This window comes from Anser anser (assembly GCF_964211835.1).
Source record: "Anser anser genome assembly, chromosome: 13".
Classification (NCBI taxonomy): Eukaryota; Metazoa; Chordata; class Aves; order Anseriformes; family Anatidae; genus Anser; species Anser anser.
The window spans coordinates 11,522,739-11,537,923 of NC_139734.1; the positions used below are offsets into that span (position 1 = coordinate 11,522,739).

At 44.8% G+C, this 15,185-nt stretch overlaps 2 protein-coding genes across 49 annotated transcripts in view; one reads left to right on the top strand and one right to left on the bottom strand.

Annotated features, from left to right (window-relative positions):
- LOC310880987 (uncharacterized protein) overlaps window positions 1-15,185 on the top strand; it is a 111,982-nt gene that overhangs the window by 19,482 nt on the left and 77,315 nt on the right. The window lies entirely within an intron of this gene.
- Window positions 588-5,482, bottom strand: SLITRK2 (SLIT and NTRK like family member 2; the record flags this gene model as incomplete). Of its 3 annotated transcripts, none has more annotated exons than XM_083797550.1 (2): window positions 588-3,985; window positions 5,001-5,482. In XM_083797550.1, 2 exons carry the CDS (start codon window positions 5,480-5,482, stop codon window positions 1,438-1,440), a joined length of 3,030 nt encoding a protein of 1,009 aa, XP_083653676.1. In that variant the 3' UTR covers window positions 588-1,437. The 3 variants fall into 3 exon arrangements, with proteins under 3 accessions (XP_083653676.1, XP_083653678.1, XP_083653677.1); XM_083797552.1 differs by having other exon boundaries at window positions 588-4,054; window positions 5,001-5,090; XM_083797551.1 differs by lacking the exon at window positions 5,001-5,482 and adding an exon at window positions 4,490-4,825 and having other exon boundaries at window positions 588-4,054.

Genomic DNA, 15,185 nt, shown 5'->3' on the forward strand with positions numbered 1-15,185 from the left:
TAAAACAGGCCTGAGTTAATGGGAAGGGAGAATACATATTGCGTATGTTCACTGATGAGCGTACGAAAACTCACGTTGAGTGAATTCAGTTAGCTTAGAACATTTGACAAAACTTAAGATAATGGACTTAATAGAAAGTTTCCTCTAGTAGACTAGAATCGCTGCATTATTACTGTTGCTTTACAGACAGAGAACTTGACATAGTTCAGGCTACTGAAAGTTAGTATGATGCACAAAGCGATCTCTGCTACCTTCATTTGGAGGACTTGAAAAGACCTTGGTTCAAATTTTACCTTTGGCGTTGGTTCATTTGCCTGTATGTTAACAAAAGTAATGAGGTGTGGGATGACCCCTGCTGGTGTCCCTGCTTACAAAAAAAGTTGCTGTATCTAGCAGGAAAATGAAATGTTAATTTCAGTCCAAAAAAGTTATAAATGCTGTCATAAAATGTACAAAAATACCCAATTTAATGGATAAAATACTGTAATATTCTCCTAAGTACGAAAATAATCTTAAACCACTGAACCATGTTAGAACTGCAATGCAATGAATTAAGAAGGACATTAATTGTTCAGTTCACTATGATATTGTGTTAAACGTGTTTTATTAATGAGCTGTTACTCCCAGCTGAGGCATTTGATAACCTCTAGTCCATTGCTAAATCCTCTCAGTTGATTTCAGTGAATCACTCTGAACAAACCCAGAGGGAAAAAAAATATACCCCAATAAATTACAGTTCAGTTTGTAAGGTCCTAGAACTAGATTCATTTAAAGATGGGCAGCTTTCCTATAAATCAAACCTTCTGATTTAATGCAGCTGACATATAGGTCTATTTTACATTTTTTTTAATTTCAAAAATACAACACATTAAAATAGGTTCAATTTATCAAAGCTAAGAGCAACAATTAAGTAATAATGTACTTAAAGTGCAAAGGCACTTTAACACAAAAAAGTGACGCCCAGTGGCTATACTTGGTAATTGAAACAGCAGTACTGTATATTATTATTTACAAAAGAAAGTCATAGTCCAGGAAAAAAAAAAAGATCTTTGGAGATCTTCTACAGAATACATTAAGTTTCCACTTTGAAATGAAAAGAAAAAAACAACAGAAAAACCCAAAGACCCCCTTCCTCATTTCCTTCCAAATGAAAAAGAATTACGCAAGATTTATTACAGAAACATACATTTGCGGTGGCAGTTCCTACAGAAGGGTCAAAAGGAGAGAGATATAGAAATAACTTAAAGGGAGCGTTGCAAAAGCAACACCATATCCCTGCTATGCTGTAAGGGTTCCATTTCTCTCTCTTACTCCCTCTCTAATTTAAAAAGTGAAAACGTTGGGAATGCGACAGATGACATCAGCACTGAGCTCAGAATCAATCAAATTTGATGCTGAGCTCATTTAAAAATTTTCCTTTGCCTCCCACCTCCCCCCTTACAGCTGACTGATTGCAGTTTGTTTTTCCAGAACTTCGAGGTAGTCTGGTTCTGTTTGTAGCTTTCCTTGGAGTAAAGGATGCTCAGGTTTAGATTGTTCTGCAAAATATTTCCTGGGAGTTCCATATAAAACAGTTTTATTTATCCTGTCCTGGTTTTGGCGTCTGGATTCATACGAAGGGGCAAACTGCCTTTTGGGTAAGGTGCAAAAGTTATAATGAACTAATCCTCCGGTGGGGAGTTCCTTGACCCTTTCTGCAATATTTTGATACAGCAGCTCTGGTTCCCGAGGTGAGGACTGCTTTTCCAGTAACTCAGCTGCACTGATTGTAAATGCAAGACTGGTGGGATCTTCCTTTTTGTGGTCAAGGTTGCTATAGCTAAACTCATGGAGATTCCTGTAATAGGCAACTGGATCCCCTTCTTTTTGCATGTAGATCGGGTTTTGGCACATCTGTCCAACGGGAGGGGGAATGTAGTTATAAACATGTCCTTCAGTTTTGTCATGGGTCTCAGAGTTGTAGGACCCGTACTGGAGCTGAAATGAACTTATATCTAAGTTGTTGGCGCTACTGGGCATGCTTTGCACCCCCTTCCGGCGCTTAAGGACAAAGACAAACAGGCCTGCCCCAAAACAGACTGACAAAATAAACACAACCAACAAGCCTAAAATTAAGACAGACAGTGGAACTTCAGTGTGTATTTCCGGATAGGAGCTGGGTGAGACACCGAGGAGCTGGGGGGTATCTGTGTTCTGATTCATGGACAGGAGAGAAGAGTCTGACAAGTTGGGGTTCTCTGGACAGATGGCTTCTTTGCTCAGGAATTTCAGATGCTCTCCAGAGTGCTTGGTGGGAGACTCGCAGATGACTTCGTTGATAACAACAGGGGCATTTGACTGGTGGTTGTTCTGGTCAGTGACTTGCTCTATCCAGTTCCTCAGCCCCAGAATGTCACACGTGCAGTCCCACGGGTTCTCCTGGAGGTCGATCTGAATTAGAGCCGAGAGCTGATCTAGGACTCCTCTCACCGGCAGGTGCGAGAAATGGTTGTTTCTGAGGTTGAGTCTGGTGAGGGAAGTGCCGCCAAAGACGTTGTCGGGCAAGGATCTGAGCAGGTTGTTGTTGAGGAATAACAGATGAAGATTACTCAGAGCATCAAAGGTACGTGGCAGGATCTCCTTAATGACATTGTACTCTAGGTAGAGATACTGCAGGCTCTGCAGCCCTTCAAACATAGAAGGGTACAGAATCTCAAGGTAGTTGCCATTAAGATAAAGTCTACGTAAACTTGTGAGGTTTGTAAAGGCACCTTCTTGTATCACTGCAATTCTGTTATTTCCTAGATGTAACAAATCCAGAGAGCTGTACTCTACAAGATCGGTTCTGTAAATGACTTGTAGATAGTTACTGGTAAGGTAAAGTTTCTTTGGACTGGTTGGCTTAGGGTGGAGATCAGAGATGTTACTTATCTTTTTCTCTTGGCAGTTCACATTTAGTCCATTGTCTGAGCTCTGTGAAGTACAGATGCAGCCAGCTGGGCAGGTGATGGGCACAGGAGACTTTGTCTGGTAAACCATGATAGGTCCAAATATTTGTCTGTCTTTTGACACAGTGACACGGGGTGTGGGGCGGTTCCTGGTTTTTGGGGGGCGGCTGGCTTTTGGGGCTCTGGTGGGATTGATGGCAGAGTTAGCTGTGGGCAGTAATCTTGAGATATGTGGGTCTGAGAGGACAGGGTGTTTTTCCTTCTGGTTTGAATCACTGGAGCTTTTTCTAGGGCAGAGATCTTGCCTGGTGAGCTGGGTCACATCTTTCCCATGCAGCCTGAAAGGTGTTTCGCAGACTATCTCACCCACGAAGACGGTGATGGTGTCTAGCCAGGCCTTGAGTGGCAGCAAGTCGCAGGTGCAGTTCCAAGGGTTTTCTTCGAGTTGGATCTCCATGATGCCTCCAATGTGCTCCAGCACACCAGCAAAAGGCATCATCTTCAGCCGGTTGCCCCGCAGGTCCAGGTGGGTGAGGAGCACAAAGCGGAAGACATTGCTGGGCAAGGACAGCAGGAGGTTGTCATTGAGAATCAACACTTTGAGCTTGTTCAGCTTGCTGAAAGCCCCCGCTTCGATGGCACTGATGTAGTTGTAGTCGGCTTGCAGGTACTCCAGGCTCTCCAAGCCCAGGAACGTGTCCTCCTTCAGCACTTCCAGCTTGTTGTTATTGAGGTGCAGCCTCTTGAGGGTGCGGAGCCCGCTGAAGGCCCCCGTGCGGATCTCCTGCATGTCGTTGTTGCCCAAATGCAGGGTCACGGCGTTGGAGTAGTTGACGAACTCATTGGGGAACAGGCGGGTCAGCGCGTTCCCATTGAGGAAGAGCTGGTAGATCTTGGAGGGTGGCGGCAGCAGGAGGCTGACGGTTGTAAATCCTTTGTTTTCACAATTAATATTTAGCACGTTCTCCTTCTCCTCGCAAGGGCAGCGGCTCTTGCTGCAAATGTCTTTGGCAGGTTTGCGACTCTCTGTCTGCGAGATCCCAGCCACTGTTAACAAACTGAGCAACCAAACACCCTTCAGCATCTTTATGCGCCGTCGATCCCCGCTTCAGTACCTACAGTCAAACCTTTTAAGGCAGGTGAGGAGAGAAAGAAGAAACCCCCAATGAAAACGGCCAGGAGCAGAGACCGCAAGCGGCGGGCAGAGCAGGTCGCCAGGCTGGGGGCGGAGGGGGGACAAGGCAGCGACTTGGCAAACTCCGAAATCCTCCCCCCGAGGAAGTGCCAGCCGAGCTCTGCTGGGGGCAGCCCCTCGGGGAGCCCCGGGCACCGGCATCCCGCCGCTGCCCCCCCCGGCCCCTCCGCCACCACCTCCCCGGGGGCTGCCGCCAGCAGAGCGGCCCGGGGCAGCCCCCGCTGCCCAGCTCCGTTCCGCTACCGCTATTTTCAGCCGGGGGAGGCAGAAAAAACCCATCCGTACCCCCGTGCCGGCAGAAGGGCTCCTCCGAGCCGAAGCCCCCGCGGCTCCCCGCACCCCGCAGCATCCCCCCGCTCCCACCTACCTGCTCTCGGGGCGCCCGAGGGGGCTGCAGGGGATGTAGGGGCTGCAGGAGCAGCAGGGGCAGGAGGGGCTGCAGCAGGGGCAGCCGCCAAGCGCCGCCGCGCCCCGGGAGCCAGGCGCCCGGCGGCGAGAGGCATCGCCCGCCTCACGCCTCGGGAGGAGCCCGGCGAGGCGGTGCCGTGCCGTGGCTCGGCGTGGAGCCGAGCCGAGCCGGGCCGGGCAGGGCAGGGCAGGGCAGGGGGCTCGGAGCAGCGGCGGCGCTGCGGGAGCGGGGCGGTGTGCGCGGGGCGCGGCGCGGCGCGGGGCTTTTGCCGGCTGCCCCGCACGGAGTCGCGCTGACGTCACGCCGGGGGCGGGGGGGACACGTTTCTCCCAGCCCCCCCCCACCCCCCCAACACCACCCCCGGCACCCCCATCCCCAGCCCAGCCGCGCCGGAGCGCTCTGACAGCAGCGGCAGGACAGCGCGGGGACTGGCAGCCGGGGAGAGGAAGGAGGCGACGAGCGGAGGTACCTGGGTCCGGAGGATTTGGGGCTCCGGGTCCCGAAATCCGTGCTTTCAGAAGAGTGAGGCAAGGAGGCGCGTTGGCACGAGCCGGCCAGCCAGCTGGCGCACACCGCACACGCACACGCCGCACACAATCTGGCTCTCGGAGCAGGGGTGCTGCAAAAGCCGGCTCCGGCATCAGCGCTTCTCCCCCGCTCCTGGCATCCCCAAATTGCCTCGCCGAGCCCTGTCCGGGGCCGTGACGTTTCCCAGCGTCCAGGGAAGTTCAACACCTTTCGGCCAGCGGGTGCCCGCAGCCCTGTGCGCTCTGGAAAGCTCAGCTGGGTGCTGAGCAGCTGAGACCACATCCAGCGTGACCCGTCACAGTGCCTAGACCCATCCCGCGGCCAAATTGAGATGTTATGGTATAGAATTTGGCTGCACGTTGAAAGAACAAGATGTTGGATATGGGTTATTGTGACTTCGCTTAAGCACCATGCCCTCAGCATAGAGGCGAAAGGAATAGATAGGAAAGGATGGCTGCTCTTGATCTCTATCTAGAAGGTAAAACTTTGGGTTCACACTGGGGAAAAAATACAAAATAGACAATCCACAGTGAATTTTTAAAGTGCTAATATGGCAGGGGGCATTATTGTAGGATTTTTATAGGGAGCTGGAAGCAGCGAGTCTCCAGAATGTAGAGGTTTGCTGCCAAAAGACTGCTGGACTTGGCAAGATTGGTGCTGTCATTTTGTGTTAGTCTTTGACCATTAAGTATCAGAGCCCACACTTCAGGAGCAGCAGAGATGTATTGTCTGTTCTGAGGGGGGGGCTTGGTGTCAGGAAAGGTAGCATCCTGCAGCAGCCAGCACAGATACCTTTGCAGTGCTGCTGGGCAGGAAAGTCCTGGAGTTTGTGCTCGGGATTGGAGCAGCTGCAACTTCCCTACTTAAAATTTGGTGAGGTCGCAGGAGCATTGCTGCTCTGGAGCACGCTGTTGGGGTGCTGCTGTGTGAATTTCAACAAGATTGGGATTTTAATATGTGATCAGAGCTGCTCCGTGCAAATGCTGTTTGTCCAGCTGAATTCAGAGCAAAATTAGCTAAGATCAGGGGAGATCTCTGTAGCAGATCTGGAGTTTTACAACACTAATGCATCAGCAGCCAGATTATTTTGCTGCAAGATTTTTTGCTTGTTTTACATTTGATTTCTCTTTAAGCGTTAGAATATGGTGTTAGGAGAGCAAAATTGGACTAGTTACAGAACATACCAAATCTTATGTTCAGGTCTTTGTAACACAGGGAAGGGGCATGAGCCTAAAAGGAGAAGTCAAAAGTAGGCCCAGGTTGATTTTGTTTTATTTTGTAGAAGGGAGCACATTGATGCACATGCTTGCCCATGTGGTCATGCACACAGAGGCACACACGTGTTCCTGTAACCTGCCTTCAACTCATCTCACCGCACAGCCCCGCACAGCATTGCCAGCACTCTCAGGGCTCACTCCAACACACAGCAAAAGCTGAAGGCAGAAGTAAGTCCACTGCATTTTTGTCTCATCTGACAATGTACATGTCTATGAGTTTCATTGATGTGCAGCTTTCTGGTGAGCAAGGACCATGACCTGGAACTGGCTCGTGGGACAGCATACAGCGTTACACTTGCCTGTGTTTACTAGTACATGGGAAATGTGTTTGTGGTAACTGCTGATGCTGCCTGGGAAGGGAAGGTGTACACATGGCATGCCTCAGCAGTAATTACCAGATTCATGTGGGATGGAAGGAACAGCATGTTAAGGGATTGCAACAGTAATAATACACAGAGATACTGATTCCATTACACTGCAAATGTATGCATATAATAACCACTGTTGTAGGAGGAAAAACAGGGATTTAAAAAAAAATAGCTACAGCTTTTTATTTAGGAACAAAGTCATGATTCCTCAGCATGCCCAAAGTGTTTTATAATCCCTTCAATTAAAAACACAGGATATAAAAGAACAGCTTTCTTCCCCACCTGCTTTATTTTGTGTGGTGAATGCAGGAGCATTTTCAGGCCGTGACTGTCTGGGAGCTTCCAGAAGTGGGAGGCCAGGAGGCAGGCTGATACAGCAGTCTGCAAGGCTTTGAGAAAACACAGTCCTACACCTGGTTTGTGAGCATTGTGAAGGTTTCTTCTTCCCCAGTTACTTCACTGTGTTTTGTCATGCTCCTTCTGGAGCAAAGTTATGAAGACTTTTAACTTACAGACATAAACTTACAGATTTGTAGGTTATAAGGCTTAAAGAAACCATTGTGACTTTAGGATCTTGCATAACGAAGGCCATCAGCTAAATTGGAATTAATTCATCCTTAAATTAGATCATACCTCCTAAGGAAAAAACAAAACAACAACAAAAAAAAACCGACACAACAAAACAAAAAGCCCTGGAAAACCAATAACATATCCGGGCATATCTTAGCAATTGCCTGTGATGAGAATCTACCACAATGTTTGGTAAATTGTTCCATTAGCTTTCATCTCCCACTGGTAAAAAATTGTGCTTTCTCTACAACTCTGCATCTGGCTACCATCAGTTTGAAATTTTTATCCTTGTAATATCCTTGCCTGCTTGATGAAGAGCTCTTAATTATCCCCTACCTGTTTCCCATGGGGGCACTCACAGGCTGCTCCAGTACAGGTATAAACAAAGTACTTGTTTGACACCAGTCCAAACCAACTTCAAAGAGTCTGCGTTAGTCCTGTGCTATTATATAGACCAGGGCAGCTTTTGACTCCCTCATGGTCCTAAAAGCCACCACTTCATCTATCTGCTGGCAGGAAAAAAAATGCCAAACCACGGCATGAAGCATAAGCGCATAAAATTTGGCACAGATCATTACCCTTACTGCCTAGCACACATCACGCTGTTGTCCTTCTGTGAGAGTAAATATCAAGGAGCAGAATAGCAGAATAAGCCTGGAAATGTGGCGGTCTTTTTCTTTCTCCACATTTTATCTACAGATGGATGCTAAACACTTCTCACATATCTTTATCAATTTATCTGTTTCTATTTCTCTTTTTATAAATGAAGAAGTCACTAATATATCCATCAATGGGCTTATGGAAAAGAATGAAACACATGCTAAGCAAAAACCCTTGTGAATTGGGTGGAGGGCAGGATTTAAGCTGTACTGATCATTAGAAACTATCAAGATAGCTCGGGTGCTGGTAGAGGGTAAGGAGGGATTTATTCCTGTAGTATAAATAGATACCAATATTGATTTTTGTGAACAAAACATGGTGACTAGCGTGGTGGAATTTGTAGATTTAGGTGTTTAGTGATTTCGTGTTCCTTATCCTGCGATCCTGAACTGCATAACACAAGATGCCTACTCCATGTCAGCTCAGGGTTCTGACATAGTCTTCATTGCTAGTCAACAAGTTCCCTGTAGGCTTACTTTCTGAGGGGATGTTTCCCTGTATGCCTGTGCGTGTATGTGTGCCTATTTGTAGCTGGAGACATTTTCCATGAGTATCTACATTTCTGGAATCTTTCCTATACTGTAAGTGGGATATTTTTGTGCCTCACTTAAAAGTGATTATTAAGGAAATAAACAGTTTCCAGATTTAGCAGTGAGCAGCATGCAAAATAATTGTTACTTGTAATCCAAGCTTTTAGATCATCCAGCAGCACTGGAAAGTGTGCTGTAAAGGAGAGGGCGAAGAAGGAGACTCTGGCTTTCACTGGCTGCCTTTGGGCAAGGGAAGGGCAAGGCAAGGAGGGTGAGTATAGAGGCCAGGGAGGAAGCAGCTGTCAGTCTCTGCCCTCTGCGGCCTTGGCGTCCATCCCTGCCCATCAGTTAGCACAGACACAGTGAACTGGTGCGATGTGTTTCCCAGAGGGGCAGAGGAGAGGGATGCTTGTGGCAAAGCCTCCAAGGAAGGAGAGCCAGTGGGTGCTCCAGCCTGTGGGCAGAGGGGCACCTGAGTGACGGGGGCTTCTTTATGTGCGGTATCTACCGAGCTGCAGTTTGCTGGCAGTCGGTAATGGCCTTTGCTATTACCTGTAATGATGCTCCTTCATTTCCACATGCATTTTTAGCTCCATTTCCCCCAGCCATTCAGGCATCTGGAGGGTCATGGGCTGCTTCAGAATATTGTTTACTGACACTTCATTCTTACCTACTGTATAAATAAAATAATTTAATGAAATATGACTTGAAATCAACATGCTTAGTAATTCTTCCTTCGATTGCTGCTTCCTGCAAGGACTCAAATCCTAGCCAAGGATACACATTGTTGAGAACGGTTATCTAATTTTAGGATAATTTTTTTTTTCAAAGAGACTTCACCATGATTTGTTTCAGTATATCTGGGGTAATCTGTTTTGTGTCAGCACAGCAGGATTTTACACTGGTGGTGAAAAACACAGCAGTAAAACTATCAGTTTCTGATGTTTTGTGTTATTAATGTGGAATCCTGACTTTCTAAAAAATTAGACGCATATTTTCTGAGCTGTAATGTCAGTTTCAGCAGGAAATGTGTTATAGAAAATGCCTGTCAAAAAGAATCCCAGGTAGCCTCCACACTGGGGATACAGACAGAATCACTCGCCTCTGGGTAATTAAGACTGCTTTTTGTTTTAGCTTTGGTTCAATTTTTTTTTTAATTCTTGCATAGAAAAACCAGTCTCCCCTGCCTTTGTACACACACTCCATTTAGCATGGAACCCAGCAAAGTACTGTTAGACAGTTGATATTTATGGATGTGTTCATTGCTATTCAGCAAAGTAGTATGTCTGAGCCAAAGCCCTTTGGTGTCAGTGGAAGGACTCCTGCTTCAGTGGGAAGAACTTCAGTGGGCTTTGGATCAGATCTTTGAACAAATGTGTAACTTAAAAGCACATACATATGTCTTACTTAATTGAGTGGGTCAAATATTTTTGGAAGTGCTTTGATTCATCATGTCAGTGGATCCTTTTCTCTGATAGGGACAGTGAGATGAATCTTTCCAAAGAGAGAGATTCTGTGCTGACATTGCTGAGCATCAAAAGCAAAAAAAGGAAAGTTTTTTTTCCATCCCTAAAACAACAGTGGATATGTCTTTCATTTCAAACGAGTGAATGTCTACAGTAATATTTACCACTACGATTTATAAGTGCAATTTTTTATATTTCCTCAGAGTCATAATCTACATTACATTCTGTGAATGTTTTTAACTGGAAATATCCCATCATGAAAGTGCATATGGGCACAAATGTTTTTAGTCATTCAGGGAATCTTGCTGAAGTTGTCAGGTCTTCTTGTTTTATTGAGTGCAATGCCTTAGTAATGGGACTCACCTTTGCAAAAAGCAGTTGATGTATGGGTACACTGAATGTTCACTGTTGAAAGTCTGATGGGTTGATAGGAGAGGTTTCTTCCCTTTATTTATTAGCAGTGAAAGAAACATAATGAACTTTCTCCATATCATGATTTTTATGGAAGTACAGTTAAAAGAATCCAAATCCCACTGTGCTAATGGTGTATCTAACAATATGTGAGGAGCAGGAGCAATGGGTGAAATTCAGTCCTGGGCAGATGGCCAGCCCAGAGTGATTCATCATGAAAGTCCCCAATTAAGACCTCAAAACAGGGCTTAAGTGGGACTTCAGTGCCCTAAGCCTTGAGCTGGCTTTATGCAAAGGTGGGAGGGGGAGTTCCTCCAGATGAATTATTCATCATAAATAATGCAGTCTATTGGTTTAGCCTATTTTTCTTGTTTCCTTGAATTTATTTAATTGAAATTACTCACCAAATAATTTCTATGAATAATCATGGCCTGGGGATTATTTTTGAGCAGTTCACAGTGAGCATTTCATATTCCACGTTCAGAATGAGAGGCATGTCATTGAATTGTCATTACGCACAGAGGTCACATATTTCTGTATTTGCTCTGTAGAGAGCAGAAAAACCTGAGTATCTGTTCAGACTCCCATGTGTTCCCAAAAGTTCTTTCCTTTAAGTTCATTCCATGAGATGTCTGTGGGCAGTTGGGCACTCGTTGGCTTTTGTGCTTGCCGTCTGGTTTCTAATAGAACTGTAATTGTCCTTTATGTATGTATACAGTACTTGTAGATGTCTGGCTGTTCATAAGCATTTGCCTTGTTGTTTGCGGTCTCCTGCAACATCAAATGGTAATAATTGGGATAGCTCTATGATAGGAAAATGTTTTTAGATCAGACATTCACCACTATTTGCAGGGCTTGTTCAAGGTCTTGGTTATGCATAGGATCAACGTGAGTACTTCATTGTGTACAAGTACCTAGGTGCAAAAGAGGTTGTGGGCTGAGGTGGTGGTTTCTGGTGTCACAGGTGAAGCTAGCTTATGGCTACTGGGGACAAGGCTTACTAAATACAGTGCAGGCCAAGAAGCTGCCTTGAGTCGAAAGAAAAGAAATTACACCAAAAAGGCAAGTAGTTCATCTCTGAAAAGGGGGATATAAGTCAGAACAAAAGAAAAAAACAGTGATGTAGCTTTCAGGAAAAGGTGGCTTCTGTTCTGGCATTCATATGATAGGAAAATTTAAGTCTCTGAGAAAATAAGGATTTTATTCTGCTAGAGAAAAAAAAAAAATCCCTGTTTTCCGTCAGTCTTTCCCACATCACTTTAGGCAGAAACTTTGCTATCTCTGAACAGTAGTCATTTATCTGAAAGCTACCCTATAGTATTTCTCTTTGTGGAGGACGGTCTGTTACAAATGATGACTTTGAAGCATGATGTATAATAACTCGAAGTGTCATGAGCAGAAATTGAAGAGACAATTGGAACATAGAAGAGTTGTGGTTGCATTTATATCTTGGGGAGAACCACTTCAAATAAAGAAAGTCAGACTCCAAGGAAACCTTAAAATTAATTTAGCATCTAAAGTAGCTCCCAGAACTGTTATTGCACAAAACACAATACAAGCATGCATAAATTCCTGACCTAGAATTCTGACCGATCTCCCTTTGTCTTCATGGGGCCTGGATTTCAACTGTGACTTCTGCTCTGGGAATTTTACACACACAAATACAGACACAAAAAATCTTGTGTCTATTAGGACATTTTATGGTAAGATTTAGGTGCTCAGATATAAATGGCCATATCCAGAGTCTCCTCCCTATTGACGGTGACCTAATTTGGATGATGCTTAAAATTAATTGATATCCCGATTTTTAACATTGGAGCTTACCTGGGCCTGAAGTTTTTTTCCCGGACATTCTCAGAGCTCGCTCTGTCTTGTTAAATTCATTTCAAAGCAGAGTTTAGAGATGTGCCGAACATGGCACCAGAACTGAAGGGACAACAGAAGGGGAAGAGATTATGGTAATATTCAACTTTATATTGTGGTCATTGGGGTCCAGAATGCTGAAGACATTTGGGTATCTCACTTCCAGCCTGAATGCCAGGGGAAACCTGAATATGTTAAATAGGCGGTCTTTTTTTCTGTAAAGCAATAAAATCCTTTGCACAGCAGGAGCCTTTAATGTCCATTTCATGACTGAGGAGCAAGGGAAGCTGATAGAGAAAAGGACAGCTCAGCTGTCTTTGGCAATTAACTATTGAATTGGTGAGGACTCTTGAAAATTGTGGGTAACAATGTTTATGCACATATTTGCTCCATAGTATTTTTGCTTTGCAGTCACTACACTGGTTAGCATTTGAGCTTTCTAACTTGAAATCCTGTTGTCGCTTTTGCACATAGAAGTGTTTGACTTTGTATTTCTAGCTGGTGATACTAATGCACTTGGAATTATATAGGGATGAGATTGTTCCCACCTCATCCTCCGTTTGGCTATGAACTATGGTCAATGGGCCTGATCATCTCAAGTATAAGCATTGAAATAATTTATCTTCCACAGCTGTCATGGCCTTCTGAAGCCTCTCTTCCCTTACAACAACTGCTTTTTTACTTTATATATATACACACACTAATACAAAAAAAATGTTGTTTTTAACAGAATACAATACCATCGAGAGCTAATGCCTCTCCTTTTGCAAATCATACCTTACACTGTAATTATCTGTAGCAGGATTGGGCTCAAAAGCATTGCACCTACAAATTTCTCCCCCGCAAAATAACTTTTAATTGTTGTTATTTTTACCCATTTTGTCATCGATTTTTGTATTCAGTATTATTAGTGTTTTGGTACTGCAGGAACAGCTAATAACACGATTCATGGACCAAGCCCTCATCGTTGTATTGTTACCTATTGTTTTGCTTATCTGTTTCTTTCTTTTGATGAGTGTGAGTATACCTGTGAGAAAGTGGTCGTGTCATTTTTGTTTGATACCTTAAAAGCTTTTGTAATATGAAGGTTTACATCTTGAATTATAATTGTAAAGGATGCTGTATGCACAAGCAGAATGATAGCACTTGCCAGGTGGTTCACAATAATAGACTGAGAATTTCACTATTTTTTAAAACTTAATGTGGAGGTGAAGGAAGAACCTCTGAAAGATACGTACAATTAGATTGACAACTTGTATGTCAGGCTTCTTTGTTGGTGTCATTTAAAATAGCTGAAATAGTGTTGCCACTCCCTGTCTCCATCCCCTGAAATGAGGCTTACACTGGAAGTGCTGACAACACCATTATCTTTTGAGATGGCACCATGCACTGCTTTAAATGCTGGTTATGAATGTTAATGTGTTATCTGAAAGATATTTTTTCCACATGTAGGCAGCCTAGGATAGAGTCTTAGTAATGAATGTAACGAGTTCAGGGGGAACACACAGTATGCTTATGTGAGTATTATAATGATTGGCATTTTTGCAAACAGCATATGATAAGTGGTGCAATTTTATTTTCAAAGTTTAATCAATAGAGAGCTCTTTGATATTGCCACGTACTTTGCAAATAGATGCTTCATTGGCATGCCAGCAAAACAGCTTCTCTATCACGGTGTGTTTATGCTTAAGGTTTAATCAATTTGCTTTAGTAATTGTCATAAATTTTGATATCCCCAAAAATAAATTGAAGCTCTAAAATAATCGTGCTTTGGGGTGGCGTCCTGCTGCTTGCCTGGGTCATCTGGCTTTATAAAGGATAAAAAGGGCACAAAGTGCACCACTATGCCAAGTACAAGAACATGGGCTGTGTGCCATTTTTTCCCATGTATTACAAACCCATGTCATCTGTTGCACAGGAAACTGAGGAGGGTCTTCAAGGGCTTAAGAAGGACTTTAGCAATGTCTTGTGTTACCTTTTTGGAGTGAATTTCCTCTCAAATTGGAGGAGTCTGAAATGACTTTCACACCCACTATGGGGAGGCCGCAGTGTTACAGTGCAGCCCCCCCCCAGTCATTTTGATCCTCAAAATGGGGGCAGTAGTGGGTGAAGCTCATTCTGTGTGGGCACAAACATCCACTTAGTCTGAAATCCCTGAAGTGGCTCCTTCAGTGGGTCCTAGCATCAGTTCTGATGCTCCTCAGGGAGGCTGAGAGGGGCAGAGCATTTGTTGCCCATCTGTGGGGCCTTTGAAGCCAGTGCGGAGACTCTGGGAATGTGCCCTGCTCCTTTGGATGAGTTTCATTCTTTCTGAGCATACTCCAATTGTCTGTGTTGCTTTTGTTCTCGAAATCTGAACTTCAAAGGATTGTTTCAAAAACATTTAGAGGCTGGCCATGGCCGCAAAGAGCTGTGGTGCTAGCCCAGCTTGTCGTCCATGTTGCAGCAGCCTGCACAAATTCGCGCCGGCCTCACAAAATTGGTCCCGGGGAAGCCTGGTTACTACAGATGGCTGTTAGCGATTTATTGGTTGTGGCAGCATAAGGACACACAGTATGAACTTGGAGATAACCTTTGGCAGGGAACTCTCCCTCTCATTCTTTCTGATAAAAATACCGTCATTGGTAGGCATTTGGGAAGGAGGGAAGCTGGAGCTTTTCAGATGACTTGACCTGAATCTAATGGACTGCCACTAGTGCTCATGCACAACCTCCAGAGATGTCAGTGGGAGATCTGTGCCTGGCACCACTGCAGGGTATGACCCGCTCGGCATCGGGCTGGGTCCTGATCTCAGCACAGAAATTCCTCTAGAGGCATGCGGGGTTATGCCAGGCTGACATCAGCGTAAGATCAGGGTTTCTGTGTGCTCTGCATATTAGATGAGTTGTTATAGACACCCATGAAGAAATGGGTCCTTGAATTTTGTCTTTTTTAACGCTTTTTACTTCCAGCAAAAAGATACCGTTTCAGCAGCCAGATAC